The sequence below is a fragment of the Petaurus breviceps genome, unplaced genomic scaffold, assembly GCF_028583685.1.
Source record: "Petaurus breviceps papuanus isolate PSGF00001 unplaced genomic scaffold, PetGlider_PUasm1.0 188, whole genome shotgun sequence".
NCBI classification, from domain to species: domain Eukaryota; kingdom Metazoa; phylum Chordata; class Mammalia; order Diprotodontia; family Petauridae; genus Petaurus; species Petaurus breviceps.
In genome coordinates, this window is record NW_027185804.1 from 38351427 (window position 1) to 38368461 (window position 17035).

General features: G+C 41.5%; 2 protein-coding genes across 2 annotated transcripts; one reads left to right on the forward strand and one right to left on the reverse strand.

Moving 5' to 3' along the window:
- The first annotated feature begins 751 nt into the window (after positions 1 to 751).
- LOC138163454 (olfactory receptor 4X2-like) lies at positions 752 to 1909 on the forward strand. Its single transcript, XM_069090916.1, has one exon. The coding sequence runs from the start codon at positions 758 to 760 to the stop codon at positions 1685 to 1687; it is 930 nt and encodes a 309-aa protein (XP_068947017.1). The 5' UTR covers positions 752 to 757; the 3' UTR covers positions 1688 to 1909.
- An 8588-nt stretch (positions 1910 to 10497) lies between these two features.
- On the reverse strand, positions 10498 to 11391 carry LOC138163279 (vomeronasal type-1 receptor 3-like). Its single transcript, XM_069090831.1, has one exon. It carries the CDS (start codon positions 11389 to 11391, stop codon positions 10498 to 10500), a length of 894 nt encoding a protein of 297 aa, XP_068946932.1.
- Between the last annotated feature and the right edge of the window lie 5644 nt (positions 11392 to 17035).

Below are 17035 nucleotides of genomic sequence, written 5' to 3' on the forward strand. Positions count from 1 at the left end.
CTGAGACTTGGTTGGCTCTTCAATAAAATGTGGATGAGAATGGGGTACAATGGGAAATATTTCCATTGCCCACTCCATTAGGCTGTTGTGGGGAGAATTCTATAGCTGTGTGACATTGGGCACATGCCTTCACTTCCCTGGCCCCAGCTTCTCTGCAAAACAGGTGGTTTGAATGAGACAATCTCTAAAGTCTCAGTGCTAAATCCTAACCCTGCAACATTATGTACTGTTTTCAGTGAGAGGGTTTATTGCTTTATATTGTTGCAGATGACCCTTCACCAAGAGAAGTGTCCAAGTTCCATGGTTGCCCAAGAGCAGAAGCTCCATCTGAAAGACCAGAAAAGCAGAATTAAAATCTAGAGAGATGCTGGAGCCCTAAGAGCTATCCCTCCCTTCTAGCTCATTTGCACAACACATCATCCTCAAAGGACTTCTTTTCCCAAGTTTTATCTCCCATTCTGAAAGGTCAACTCCTCAGCCTTTGTCTTGGTTCATTGATCTGAAATCTACATGGTCACATTCCAGGGTCCTCTTGTTCACTACCCTTTGCCCTTGCTTGGCTTTTTACCACTGATCTATTATGTTTCCTGTACAGCCTATTTTCCTGAACTGTCTATGTGATCCTCGGGAATCCCTCTGATCACCACCCTAGTTCCTACCCTGAAACTCTGAGTAAAATAGTTTATTGTCCCAATTCCCATAAGGAACTGAGTGCTCAGTTATAAATTCCAAGGACTTCTTTGTTAGATCAGAAGCCATGGTACAGACTGGCAACGTGACAGAATTCATTTTTCTAGGACTCTCTTCTAATCCAGAGATTCAGAGAGTTTCTTTTGTGCTGTTTTTGTTCTTGTACATGGCTATTGTGCTGGGAAATTCCCTTATTGTGTTGACTGTCAACTTCAGCAAGAGTCTTGGTTCCCCAATGTATTTCTTCCTTAGTCATCTTTCCTTTGTGGAGATCTGTTATTCCTCCACCACTTCCCCCAAACTCATTGCAGATTTACTTGTTGAGAGGAAGTCCATCTCCCCAGAGGGCTGTATCACACAAGTGTTCTTCCTCCATTTATTTGGTGGCATTGAGATGTTTCTTCTTACAATAATGGCTTATGACCGATACCTGGCCATTTGTAAGCCTCTGCACTATGTGACCATTATGAACCATTGGGTCTGTGCCCTGCTGGTTGGGGTGGCTTGGTTGGGTGGCTTTTTACACTCAACTGCCCAAATTCTCCTTCTATTCAATTTACCTTTCTGTGGCCCTAATGTGATTGACCATTATTTCTGTGATGTGCTTCCTCTGCTGGACCTTGCCTGCACTGACACCTTCTTCACTGGGTTGCTTATTGTGGCTAATGGGGGGAGCCTGTCAGTGGTCAGCTTCATCATTCTCCTGACATCTTACAGTGTTATCTTGTTCCACCTAAGGGGGCATAGCAAGGAAGGCCGCCAGAAAGCCCTCTCCACTTGTGCTTCCCACATCACTGTCGTCATCTTGTTCTTTGGGCCCTGTGTCTTCATCTACCTGCGGCCCAACACCACGTGCTACATGGACAAGATGGTGGCCGTATTCTACACAGTGATCACTCCCCTCCTCAACCCAGTCATCTATTCTTTGAGGAATGCTGAAATGAAGAATGCCGTAAGGAAGCTGTGGGTCAAGGCCCTGAAACCAGGAGAGACATGAAGAGAGTCATGAAAGGTCCCTGCCATTAATTTATCCTCAATTGGAATGGGTGAACCCAGGAGAAGTAGAACTGAATGTAAAACAGTAGATACTCTTACCAATAATAGGACTTCAACAGATATTCAAAATGGCTTTCTGTGAACACAAAGGGCATAGAGAGTTTGTTAAATTGTGCTCATGAAAGTGTTGTTCCAGATTTCAATTAAAAAAATATATACACATACATATTTAAGCATACATGATTGTGTGTGGGCATATAGAGTAATGATTGTATTTCCCATTTTGCGTTTCTTGTTGGCAATGTGGTGTCATGGTAAGAGCAGGGTTATGAGTTTGAATCTTGGCTCAGTTATTTAGTAGTTGGGTTACCTCAGGCAAATAATAGTGATGATAACTAGCATTTAGGTAGCACTGACAATGGCCAAGCAATTTTCATGTTTCATCTCATTTGATGCTCACAAGAAGCCTTTGAGCTGGGTTCTGTTATTATGTCTCTTTTACAGATAAGCAAGCTGAGGCTATGAAAGTTTAAAGGAGTCGCTCAGTGCCACATAGCTAATAAATGTCTTAGGCAGGATTTGAATTTGGGTCTTCCTGACTCCAAATCCATCTCTCTCCACTGTGTCACCTAACTGTTCCCTCTCCTGGGCTTCAGTCTCCTAAGTCTTAGAAATCTCTAAGACTTCTCAGTCTAATCTTCTATGAACATCAAAGAATTATGATGCCAGTTCCCTTTCTTCTTCACCCTATTTCTCTTCTTCCTTGATTACATCTGGCCCCACATTATATTTATTTGTTTGCTTATTGCATTCTGCCTTGTAGATTGTAAGCTCCTTGAGGGCAGAGACAATGATTTTATATCTTTATAACTGAAGTCCCAAGTACTGGGTCTTGAACTTAATAAATAAATGTTTTTGGATCAGAATTTGTCCTTGAACCCTAGTGGGACCTGGACATCATCTGCATATGGATTATCCACATTGAATATATGGCAAGCTGTCAGGTTGACCCTTGCTATAAGGTGGCAGGCAAGAAAAGCACTTACAGGGTTGTTGCTTGCTGTTTGTCCTTTGTTCTTGAAGAGTATCATGACATCAGGGAGGTGATGCCATGACTTGCAAGTGAATTGGATTTAAGTGAGGAAGAGCTGTGCAAAATCACCAGCTTCACTTTCTCCTCCAGAGCCATCTGGGTCCAGTGACCAGATAAGGATCAGGACAACTGGAGATGGCCCAGGATGCAGTGAGGGACCTTGGCCTTTTCAAGCTAAGGTCTTTAACATTTCTCAATTTGATTGGGCAATCAGACTTGCTCAGGGTCACAGAGCTAATAAAGGTTTGAGGTCAAATGTGGAATCAGGTCCTCCTGATTCTGGGACCTGTGCTCTATCCATTGTGCCACCCACCTGCCCCAGTTATTATGTAAAATCCAGAGGTTGAGCTATAGACATCAACTCTCAAAGCTATCTTGCCACAGACATAACAGACCAAAAATGCATCCCTTAGGATCCCACTACCCCATTTCTAGTAGTGAATGACACCTGTGACCAAGGATGTATGTCATCACCCAATTGGCACATCTGCCAGATAATCCACTACTTTTTCTATATGAGCTTTAGCATCATTGTTGCTAAGTTCCCCAAGAAACTCTGCCCACCATATTGGCATTACAACAAACCATTGCCAACTTGACTTAAAGAATGCTTGAGTCCATGAATTAATTCCAGACAACCCTTTCCTGTACTTTGGTCCTTGAGGGGTCCCTGAACCTCTCAAACTGCATCAGTAATTCGTTCTTTAATAATAAACATAGCTCTTTAGTTTCACAGAGTATCTTACATGTGTTATCTCATTTGATTCTCACACTCCTTGGAGGTGGGTGCTATTATTATTATTCCCATTTTACAAATAAGTAAACTGAGCCTGAGAGAAGTTAGATTACTTGTGAAAGTTGTCATACATCTGGGAAGTGTCTGAGTCGGGATTTGAACTCAGGTCTTCCAACTCATCTACCTCACATGCTCTATCTTTTATGCCACTTGGTTACCTTGTTGACTCTAGAGATTAGGGACAAGTCATATTATATTTTTTGATCTGCAAAAGAGAGGAGGCAGCTAGTAATTCTAACTTAGAGTAAGTTTACTCTCTCATTCTCTACCGAGTAGTGGGGTACAAGGAATAGTGTGCAAGAGACTCTGAAGTCCTAAAAGAATTCGAATTTCACTCTTTATATCCCACTCTGTGTGACCATGATATTACTGAACCTCTCTCAGCCTCAGTTTCCTTATCTGTAAATCAGGGCTCATACTACCTATAGTACCTATCTCAGAGCTCACAAGAGATCTTTTCTATAAAGAACTTTTTAAAAATCTTGTCTCTGTAGTCTCACTTGGTCAGCTCCTATGGGTGGGGTCAGATAGAAAAGAAGGTTAGCTCAATCTTCAGAGATTGAGGTCTTTAAATGAGGATAATAGGAAAAAAAGGGGGGGGGAATCTGAATCTCCCTAAATCATTGGTTACTAATAATTATTTCTCTCAGAATTCATCAATTTCTTAACTTTTGTACCTCATTTTCCCAACTTTTACTACATTTTCTATGGTATTTCAACTTAAAAAAAACAACAACCCAACAACTAGGCTGTATATCACCAAATTAGTCAGCAGACTCCCTTTGGGAATGGAATTGCCAAACTTGATTTATCCCTCATGTATTCTTGTTACCCTCAAAGTAGACTCCAATTTTTACAAGCATTCTTGCCATGTAATTTGTGTTTTGCTGTCTTTAGATTCTACAGAAATGTAAGAGCTGGTCTCAGTGTTTCCCATTAAAACTCACGTTTTCTATCTTAGGTGTAGTATTTATTTAAAATGATTGAAGGGGTGGCTAGGTGGTACAGTGAATAGAGCACAGGCTTTGGAGTCAGGAGGACCTGAGACACTTATCAGTTACTGACTGTGTGATATTGGGCAAGTCACTTAACCCCAATTGCCCTGCCTTCCCCCCTCCAAAAAGCAAAAAAAAAAATCTGATTGAATATCAATCAATTCATCTACAAGCAAACTTTTGCTTTTTATGATTTCATACTGTCTAAGTAAATCCTTTTCTGTAGTGGGAGTCTTAATGACCAGTTTCCATAGAAACTGTCATACTATTAGAACTTGTGAATAAGCAACTGTTTCTGTCAATTTACAAATAAACTGTATTCAGTAAATAAATATTGTAAAAGCAAGTAAGCATGAAATATAATATACAAATGATAGCAGCAGTATACAGCAAAGTAATAAATACAGAATCTTATATAAATATAAATACAGAATACATAAATTTATTATATTATATATAAAAATATATTTGTGAATATAAAGATATTAAAACAAATATAAATAAAATTAAAAATTAATTAAAATAAATATATTAAAATATATAAATAAATACACATCTTATGTAAATATAATTTATACAAATATAAAAGCATTACTTAAATAGCATATAATGAAAATTAGTTTACAACAGAAATATTGGAAATAAATTCTGTTCCACATGCATTTATTGTAACAGCAAGTATAATTCATTATTAATGTAGGAAATATATATATATATATAATGCATCAATTATACCATTCATTAAAATCATATATTTGGAACCACATGAGATATATTGGGTCAGTTACGGGAGAGGAAATCCCACAGGAGAAAAGAAAAAAAAATAGATAGGAGCAAAACAATTCCAATTGAGGAAATAACTTGAATAGAAAGGAGAGAAAATAAAAAAAAATTAAAATTCATCAGGAAAGAAAATATAATTTACTTCAAAAGTATCTAAAACATTTTCACACCTTCTGTGGCCAAGTTGACACATTTCTTAGTTCCATGCTACCTTCCTTAAACATGGGAATTCATTCTCTCAAGGTATTAATTACTGAGTTTTTATTTAGCTGAACGGAATATCTGAAATTAGCCACGAGGTGGCGTGCTATTTGAGACAGCACCTTTTGTTCTGTCTTCCTGAAATATGTGTAGACTAAGTTCTTTCTAATATGCTGCAGTTTTAATAATGGACACGAGATGGCAGTGAAGCCTGCAACTTTTAAAATTGCTTTTCCCTCCTTGTGGCTCCCACTGTAATCCAAGGCCAATTGACAACCACTCTTGGGCAAAATCAGCTTTACTGATAACCTCTCTCAGGTCAGCTTTGATTTGGTATAAAAGATGAAAGGGAGTATTGCTTAAAATTTTAAAATATGAAATCAGTTACAGTCTCTATGCCCATAGTAGCCTACAACCTACAACTCTCTTAGGATGCTTTCCATCCTGTTGCTACAGCAAATGTTTAAATTTATTGTCATCCAATAGTTGCACCAAGATGGAACTGAAGGCAAAGGGATATAGAACTTCTCCTTATCCTGCCTGTTTCCCACAGGATCTTCTATGTGGTTGAGAAAGCACTTGTGACTCAGAAAGGAATAAAAAGAGAAATATGAATTTATTAGACTTTTATCATGTGCAAGGCACTGTGCTAAGCACTTTACAAATATTATGTCATTTGACACTCACATCAACTCTGAGAGGGGTTGTTATTTCCTGTTATTGTTGTTATTTTTGTTTTTATTCCCATTTTACAGTTGAGGAAACTGAAGCAGACAGTGGTTAAATGACTTGCCCAGGGTCACACAGCTAGTAAGTATCTGCAGTTGGATTTGAATTGAGGCCTAGGCCCAGCGTTATACCCATTGTGTCACTTTGAGATGACTGACACTCAGATGCTTTGTATACATGGTTTATGCCTCCTCAGTTACCTGCCTTGGCAGGGAGCATTGGGTGGGTGTGAGCAATTCCTTTGAATTACTGTGTGACAAAAGTGCAGAGTCCATTCTCTCAGGAAGTGGTCGAGATGTAGACTTGAGAAGTGGGAGGGACCTTAGGAGTTACCTGGCCAAACACTGTACTTTTTTTTTTTTTTTAAAGCAATTGGGGTTAAGGAACTTGCTCAAGGTTACACGGCCAGTTATTATTTCTGGGTGTGGTGCTGAGTATCTGAGCCCGGATTTGATCCAGGTCATCCCGACACTGGAGCCAGTGCTCTTACTCGCTGAGCCACCTGGCTGCCCCTAAGCAATTGGGGTTAAGTAACTTGCTCAAGGTTACACGGCCAGGTGTTTCTGGGTGGGTGCTAAGTGTCTGAGCCCGGGATTCGATCTCCAGGTCTTCTCAACACTGGAGCCGGTGCTCTTACTCGCTGTGCTACCTGGCCACCCCAGCACTGTACTTTTTTAAAACAAGGAATGTGAGACCTAGAGAGTTGGGAGGTTGCTCAAAGTCACACAGGAAGTAACTATTATAGCCTGCTGAGGAGGCAACATGGCATTGTGGCCAAACCAGGAAAGATGGGATCAAGTCCTTCATTTGACACATCTTGGTTGTGTGACCCTGAGCAAGTCACTTCACCTCTGTGCAGCAGGCCCCTGCATGTCCCTATGTTCCTGAGGCTGCTGTTAGGCCAGAATCTCTCCAAACTCAGATCTCCTCCCCCATCCCTCGCCATGTGACTTTGACTCTCACTTATTCCCATGACTCAGTGTTGATGGGCTCACAGTAAGAAGGTTTCAGTGGCAGCTACCTAGCCAAGATCCTAGCCCAGAACTCACCTCACTGCCCCTGTTTAGGCATTGGTTTCTGATCCACTGCCAGCAGCCAAGAACCCTGATGTCTAACATTCCAGACTTGATACTCAGTTTTTATCTCAGAAGCTAAGATATGTCACTCACCACTCTGATCTCTACCCTAGGACTGAGGGTTGAACTGTGACAATCTGTGTGTGTGTGTGTGTGGTGTGGTGAGGATTGGAGTAATAAGGATGACTGAGTCTGAGCTCATCTGCCCCCCAGAACTATGATTATAATGTGACCTTCTCAAAAAAGCGCCCTATGTCCGGAGATAATTTGGGACAGTCTGGAGAACAAGCAAATTTTTCCTGAGGTGCCAATTTCCAACAACAAGGTCGAGTAATTAGAGTGTCCACAGGTGCCTCCATGATGGGCCAAGAGAGCTCAGTGAGGCGAAAGGGGAAGCAAAGGCCAGTCACAAGTGCAGGAGGGGAAGTGGAATTCCTGGGAGGTGGTGAGGAAGGACCCCTGTCCAGTTATCCTGCGGTTCTGACTAATCAGCTTGAGTCCAGGCATCTCCAAGGTTTCCTCTCTGTAAAGGCCACTCGGGGCCCCCAGTTGCCTTTTTCCCTGGCCTATTGCTTCTTGCACTGCCACAGGTTGCTAATTCCATGCTGCTCAAGGTGGGTTCAAAGGTTCCCTCTCCAACCAAGCAGGGGTGGTGATCATGGGTAGAGATTCCAAATCAGTCTTGCTTTTTAATTTGTATTGCTAGCGCTTAGCCCATAGGGCTTCTTCAGTGTTTTCATTCATTCATATTTATTCATTCAATCCTATTTTCCTGGGAGTAAGGATACTAATGTGTCTTCCCACTCTTTTACACACTTCAGCTCATTAATTGGTTCCATGCCAGATAAGAGAATGAGCCACATTGGCTGCTTAGTCTGGGCCTTTGAAATTGCTAGCACCTGGTGTGTTCACCTTAGGTCAGATTAAGTCCTCAGCTCTGTAGCCTTATAAGTCAGGCCATCAAGCATTCACAAATCAATTACACTGTGGCAGGCACTGTGCTTGGGACCAATTTTGCAGTATGGGTCGATGTTTCCTATTCTTCAGGACAGGGCTCGCACTTTGTCTCCCTAGCCACAAGGAGGGGGTGATCATGGCCAGAGTTTCCAAACTCCACCTGGCCTTCTGGTTTATCTCCTTAATGCTCAGTACAATGCTTTGCATATAGTAAATGCTTGGCAAATGCTTTTTCATTCATTCATTCATTCGCTTGTTTGTTGGTTGGTTGGTTCATTCATTCTATGGGGCATTCTTGAGAGGATCAATGCAGAAGTGCCCCTCCCCACCCAGTTCAGTTCCTTCATCGACCAGCTCTTATGTTCCAGATAAAGCAGAGCCAAACAGGAAGCAAGTCTTTAGAAGGGAGGTTTCTCTGATCACCATGTGGATCAAAGTGCCTTCCTCCCCTACTGAGCCTTCTGGAACAAGAGGGACTCAGGGCCCATGGTTTTTTAGGTTCTTACTCAGATTATTGAATCTCTCACTTTCCACAAAAGGACTGAATTGGGTCATTCAATTGCCCTCTTTTCCTGAGTGCAGTAATCCAAGTCAAATATAAACTTCATGAGGGCAGAGACAATTTGTCTTTGGATCCCTCGTGCTTAGTACAGTGTTTTTTAGTGAATGTTGGCAGGTGTGAAATAAGTCTACCAATAAATTTCAGATCATGGAGACATAGCCTCCTTTTATCACACACATTCGTGCTATTCACCAGCTTCCAACTTTGATGCTGGCAACAAAACTTCCTGTAGACATTTTTTCAATGGGTTGGGTTGAGAAGCTATAATTTGGATTTTTTAGAAGGTTCAGAGAGTATATCACTTTGGAACTTGGAGATGAGGCTGGAAAAAGATAGTAACAACTGGTATTTATATAGTCTTTTAAAGTATACAAAATACATATAATGTCTCATTTGTTTCTTTCATCACAGCTCTGATGACCAAGGTTAAGCTTTCCTGTCTATAGTGGTTTTCTCTTTGGTCCTCTGGTAAGTCATGTTGAGGGGAGGGTATAAGGAGGCATCCTCAAAGACTTAAGAACACACATATTTGTTAAGGACGTTCCTGTGTCAATCTTCCTTGGGAATATTGTTATTTATAGGTGACGTAAAGCATGAATTGGATATATATGTGATTGGAATGATTAAGTAAAACATAATGGATTAACCTTTCTCCTGGCTTTAGTTAGAACACTAGTGTCAAGGAGTGAGTAGTCCTCAAAAGTCATGTTAATGGGACTAAGATGGTAGCCACTCAGCAGGATCCCCTTGATTCAAAATGAATTTTTCCTTGTCTAACTGATCCTGTAGGGTTGGAGGTACTTTACTCACCCATTTTCCTAGGAGATTCCTCTGCTCTGGATCTATTCATGCAATTTAGCCACGTGCAATCATGGGGCTACCTGTCCTTCAATACAAGGAGAGCTAGGCAATCTTTTCATACTTCTCTACTTGATAATGCCTCCCCCCACCCCACCCCACTCGAACCCTAGGGAAAATGTACATAGGATTTGGTATTAGGATCACCTCTAGGATTTCCCAAGAAGGGAGAGTAGACAGGTGCTCAATAAACAATAAGAACCGGGTATGGGACAGACATTTATTTCCTCCACAGAAAAGAAATGCTGAAAACCAAAAGATGCTCAGAAGGGCTTATTGACACTAAGCCATTAGATAAGTAGGAGGGGCTAGGAGAATGACACTTAAAACCATCTAAACATAGAGCAGTGTGTGAGCTCACTGTTTAGGCATTTTACCTATCACTTCAGCTCAGCATTACACAAACAGCCCCTGGTATATCTGCTGATTTGGGGAGCTGTTCCTGGGGACTTCCCCCTTACTGTCCTTTAGCTTTGACCAAAGGGACACAGGACATCTGGACCTCTTAATAAGACCACCTTCGAGCCTGGACCTCTTCATCACAGAATAGATGGTCATTCAATCAGGAAAGAAGAAAAGGTAGTCAAAGGTCCAAGTGACGCTCCCCTGGTTGAGTTCCTCTGTTCTAGCTGACACATGGGCAAAAATGCCATGAAGCAGAGATAGAGAAGGGCCAGTTTCTTCCCACTCTTTATTGGAAGCCTCAGAGTTACTTGGTGCAGGGCCAGGGGAAGAGAAGGGAAGCAGGAGCTTTGCATCTGTCAGAGGCCATGACAGGCCCAGGTGATCTGAGTGTCACTACTGAGCAGTATAAAGGGACTTACTGCAGGATAACATAGGGACAGAATGATTATGCCATTTATCACCCAATGCTTAGTTTCTTCAGAATATACCATGTGAACACTAAAAGGGGAGCTGATAGTGGTAAAGCAGACAAAGAAGACCATTAGAAGCAGGATGGCTTTGGTGGCTCTGGTCTCTGGGGAGGCCCTGGGGGACATGTGGGTTCCATGAATGTGCCGGACCTGCTGCTGGTGTCTGTACAGGACAAGCACCATGTAGCCACTGGTAACAGCCATGAGACCAACAAACACACCATCATAAACAGACTTCCAGATGGCAATTTTTATAGTATTTATGGCATGTAAGTTCAGAGAGCTAGACCAAATAGTCCACCTCTCTTTGCTGCTGTTTCTTGGGCAGGTCATATATATGGGAATGAAAATGGCTATCAGAAGATTGAGACCCCAGCAGAGCAGACAGCAGGGGAGGGTGCATTTTGGGGCTCTGGCCTTGAGCCCTGTCCACATCGGACCATAGGGACTGATGGTGATGGCCTGGGAAACACTGAGGAGGCAAGAGCTACAGAGGGAAAGGCCCTGGGCTGCTTGCATCAGGTAATTTAGGATTTTAACCTCATTACAGTCTAGGAAAGACTTTAACGCCCAGACCTGCATTATCTTGGGGACTCCTCCAAAGAGAATCAGCACAGAATTGGAAAAGGCCATGTGGATGACAATCATATCTATAGGTCTTGTCCTTTGCCCAGTGATGGATTTATGACCATATAGATAAAGGAGGAAAGAGTTCCCCACGATTCCAAGAACTGTGAGGTTCAGAAAGACAAACCCCAAGACTTCATTGTAAGAAATCATTCCTCGGATGTTTTAGGCAGAGCTTCTGGATTCAGAGTAACCTGGCAAGAAACACAGAAAATTTTGACTATTCCAAACCCAGTTTCCCAACAAAATCCCACCTTTTTCTTTACCTATTAGAGGAAGATCAGTAAACCATCCCAGACTAGGGGAGTGGAGAGGGATGTCAAATTTGTGTCCATGAGTTAACTTTCCATCCATCTCTTCAATGAACAAATATTTATTGAACACATTTCCCATATAATAGTAATAACAACTTACAACTTTGTGAAGGAGGTAGTACAAATATTTCTTTTTCTTTTTGGAGGGGGGAGGCAAGGCAATTGGGGTTAGTTGACTTGCTCAAGGTCACACAACTAGTGTCAAGTGTCTGAGTCTGGATTTGAACTCAGGTCCTCCTGACTCTAGGACCAGTGCTCTATCCACTGTACCACCTAGCTGCCCCAATGAATGCTAAAAATTGTTTTTATATGTAATTGGAAAGAAGGAAATATAAAAAGAGAATTGATGTAGTAGAAAAGGAAGGAATCCAAGGACAAAACTAGGATCAAAGGGTAAAAAATTACAGGGGAGCAAAATAATTGGTTCAGTACAAGAAAAGACCTCCTTGCAATCAGAGCTCTTTGAGAAATGGGATGGATTTCCACATAAGCAGACATTTTCAAGTGGATGCCAACCATCCTCTTATCAAAGATGCTATAGACAGCATTCATGCTCTGGGTAGGAGCTGAACAAGATGGTCTCCCACACACCTCATCACTCTTCAAGTCTATGGTTTTACAATTGAAATCAAGGCCATATGTAAGTACATGTTTACCAACACAAAGCATTATTTGGGAGCTTTTTTTCCCTCCCCCAACTCTTCCCCCAGAAGGCCACAATAAAGTTTAGATGTATTTCTCTATAGCTATAGATATACAGATGAACATATACATACATATAAGTACATATAGTACAAATATTTCTACCTCTGTTTTACAGACTTAGAAACTGTTCCAAATCCTTTGCTTTTCCCACTACACTTTATATATTAGCACTTTGCCAGGCACTGTGAAGGATACAGAAGGAACATGAGACAAGCCCTCTGACTCTGATGTAAAAGCAAAGGCATCGATAAAACCTATTTAAAAATAAAAATAAAACCCACGAGAATGAAAGAAATGTTAGAGGAATAGAAATGAGAATATATTGTCCTGTTTTTAAGAAGAAGATAGGAGAATAGAGTTTGCAAAGTTTGTTCCTTGACTGTCATTCCTTGCAACATTTTAGAATAATTTATTAATGTGACTATCCAGACACAGAAATGGAAATTAGAAAGAGGCAACATGGGGCAGCCAGGTGGCTCAGCAAGTAAGAACACTGGCTCCAGTGTCAGGATGACCTGGGGATTGAATCTGGGCTCAGATACTTAGCACCACACCCAGAAATAAATGCAAGTTACTTAACCCCGATTGCTTAAGAAAAAAAAAGAGGCAACATGACTTCATCAGGAATAGGTTGTGTCACACTGAGTACACACTGTCATCGTTGTTGGCATTTTTAGATTGATAATTCAGGTCAATGCAGTAAATATTATTTACCTGGGTACTAGTAAACAATTCACAAAGGCTCTTATGTTGTCCTTACATAAAAATTTGGGGTTAGACTAAAGTATGGTTGGGTGGCTTTGGAAATAGTTCTATAATGGTACATAGAGCATAGTAATCAATCAGTTGATCTCAGCATGGAGGGAGCTTTTTAGTGACTTCCTGTGGTCATGTCTCCTTGGACCAGTGCTATTTAACATTTTGATCATTTTCATTGATAAAGGCATGCATGACATGCTAGTCATATTTAAAATGAAACAAAAAGGTATCCTAGGAAAGATATCTACTATGTTGAAGAGATTTTTGTAGTAAATAGCTAGAATATTCCTCCAAATCTCCATAGATTAAATTAAATGAAAAATAAACATACATTTTTATACTTGGCTTCAAAAAATAGACTTCACAAGAAAATCTTTTAAGGTTATCTGAGAGCCTGTTGGACTGAAAGTTCAATATGAGTCCATAGTGTGATGTGGGTGCCAAGAAAACTAATATGATCTTGGTTCTGTTGGGGAAGAAACAATCGTCCCATTGTACTCTGTCTTGGAGTGTAGAGTTCAGATACATTATAAGAAGGATATTTTACCGTTCTCTCCAATATATTGTGGTGTGTACTTGGTAGGTGTCTTCTAATGAACATCAGTTTGAAATCAGGTCATTTTTCTCATAACCTCTCCAGAGTTAAGGCTAGCTTTCCTACAGAGCCTTACAGGTTATTCACTGACATTTGAAGATACTCTGGGGAAGCCTATCCCATACTTGATACTATTGTTGTCTATTGTGCTTGTACAGTATCTGGGAAATTCTTTTGTTCACGATGTGGTGAGCTATACCAGTGAAATCAGAGGTCTGGACTGAAAATATATCACCCCCAAATCTAGGGAGTAAGCTCAGTTTTTTCTATTTAAAACAATACTGTAAGTGCCATCAATGCCACTAATTTTAGCATCTTAGGGCAAAGCTCCACCCACCCTGTCTTTGTTACTGTTCTGTCAATATACTACATTAATTGATTTTGAGGAATCATGCATACCCCCTGTTTGCTGGGTGAGCTCCCCAGGACTGTTATTTCTCTTAAGTATATTTGACTCCACTATTTTTCTTAGCTCTCTTTAAAAATCAAGGATTTTGCAAATTGCAACTGCACAGAAGGCTTTAACCAGCATCTTTAGGACAAAATTACTGTAGGTGATTTTGGTTTTTGTATTGGTGTGTTCCATTCAAGGAAGTCAGTTAGAAAAATCCATGGTTACATCAGCACTTACCTTTGAATATATCAAAATGGAATAGGACAATATTTTTAAACAGAGATACAGCAATTTATTTATTTTTTTGTACAGGAACTCTCCACTATTGCCTACCTTACCCAACCTAGTCTTGTGTAGGGCAGGCTCCCATATCCTATGGCCAGAGGGAATTAAATAGACTCTGAGGACATACTCATAATCTGTAGACAGGGGTTTATCCCTCTCCAGTCAGAAAGGACTGGATGCTTGGAGGCAAATTGCTTAGGATTGACCTGTGCATTGACCTAGGATCCAAAGACAAAAACCCAATGTCCTTCCTCTTTCAGGAGTGAGAAATAGATACAGACCTTTGAGTTGGAAGTGACCTTTTAGATCATCCAATTGCCATACAATGAGGAAACTGAAGTCTGGGGTGGGGGAAAAGACCTTCCCCCTCTCCCCAAAGTCACACAGGCAAGAAACAGCAAAACTAGAATTTGGAACCTGGTCATCTGACTCCACATTCAGTATTCTTTCTATGACACCACTCTGCATGGGTAGTCACACTCTCACTGTATATAGATATGGCCTGATTTACCTCTATGTAAAAACTAACAATAAAATATAGGAAACTGCTAAATCTTACTATGGGATAGATAATAAGTGGCTGGGATTGGAGAAGACCAGGGCAGGGGTAGAGGTGGAGGAGACTGGAATGAAGGACCTAGGGATACTGTAATTGGAATGGCCTGATAGCTTGTCTGTCAAAGCCAAATTGCCATGTGGCAGCTTTTGGATTCTGGGACAGAGAAAGAGCTGGGTCTGTTAGGTCAGGAATGTTTTCACAGTTTTTCCTGTCATCACATGATTCTCAGCCTTTTGACCTCATGCCATCAACATCTAGGAGGTAGGGGAGGGAAGGAAGAAAGTAAAGGAACTGATATTAGAAGCCAAATGTTGACTGCTGTTCCCATCTCCAAACCTATAGAGAACCATGACTTTGAAACTGCCCTGAGTCAAAGAGACATGAGACATCTTCTTTCCCAACTGACAGAGGCTGAATTAGAGCCCAGAAAACCTTGATTCTTGGCTGTATTCAGGCTCAGTGATTACAACTCCTTCCACTCATTTCATCAGACTATTATTGACTAGGCCCCAGCGTGCTCTTGGGCTCCCCACTGGAATTCCTTAGGAGTTCCAACCCTACATAATCTGATCCAACCTAGATGGTCCCTGAGCAGAAAGGCTACTGAGGCAGAGGTTTAGCCAACCCTCAGCTTGGGTGCAATGTACTTCCAAGTGGCCTAATTATCCCTATTTAGACACTTTTCTAAACCTCAGCACCTAGAGATCTGGAATCCTGGTTTCTTTCTCCCTGGAGAGACTCTCTACCAATCTCTTTCTCTGAGGCTGAGACCTAGAGTTACTCACCAGACTGATCAATGTTGCCAGGGAAGAGTGCAGAGCTGTGGCAATCAGGGTATGGGCATATGCGCATGGAAGATGACTGGGGCTGGGGTTATAAACTTAACCATGTGTGATCTCATCTTCCCCTGAGGTGTGATTATCATGTCACCTCCAGAAAGTGTGACACTGTCTGCGGAGGGAAGCTGGGATGTGTCGGAAGCAGCAGCTAACCTTTGTCCCAGGTGCAAATCTCCATCAATAATGATGACTGATTAATTATAGTCTCCAAATGAGCATCTGCCAGCAGTTGAGAAGGAAACATTCCTTTATTTGTTGAGAAGGAAGGGGGAAATGTGGGTTCACAGAGGTCATGGAGAGTAGTGGGTTCAGGGTCCCTGAGGGCTGATGAATGAGGGCCTTGTGTCTATACTTTGGGTCTCTTGTTGAACTGTTCTGCCCTGGACATCACTGAATCACCCTCCTTGTGAGACCTGCTGGGGTCACTTCCCTTGGAGCTAAATGGGTGACCTGGCCTCTTCTGGTGACCCCTTGATCAATCATTTCCTATTCAAAACACATGTCCCCTGGCTTCTTGCTAAGAGCATGTATGAACCTTTGGTTCCTGTGATTTGTGGGTCACATAAAAGAGGATTAGCCTTTGAGTGGGAAATAATTAGTAGACTTTAGGAGGATAGATAACTTTACCATCTCTCTTCCATTTCTTGAGGATATGGGGACTCTTTGAGATGTCCATAAGACTTTTGTTACATCTGGCAAATATTAGGTGCTTAATAGGTGTATGTCAATGTGTATGTATTCATTGTATGACAATGTGAAAGTCGTGAAGTTATGTTGGCCTAAATGAGCATGACACTGGATTCCACATTTTTGACTCCCTCTTCTGCTTTGTGGGGTCTTACCCCTCCTTGAGAATAGGTGACCAGACAGAGGCCATGAGATGTGGCACCCTTGTGGTTTTGAGGGCCTGGGAATTCCTGGGCATGAGGGCTTTGCAGTAGTGAGGGAGCCTGCTTGAGAGTACATAACATAATTTGATAGTGGACCCAGTCAGCATGGTTGTATGACTTCTGCAAGAGTAGGAACTGAGGATGCAGATAGGGAAAAATCCAAGGTTATGGTTTGAGAAGGAACAATCAATGATATATAAGAGTTCAAGGGTTCAATGTAATGTACTAGTTAATTATAGGGTCAAGTTTGTGAAGGAAGGAAAGTGAAGTCAGGGTGGGGATGACAGCCTGAGTGCTGAGGCACAGGGCATCATGTTAAGGATAAAGACTCATTTTGGGAGGAGTGAAGCTTTGGGAGAGATGGAATAATAGGGAATCATGACTGGCTAAAGGAGATCTTCGAATGTAAGATCGTGTGTGTGTGTGTGTGTGTGTGTGTGTGTGTGTGTGTGTGTGT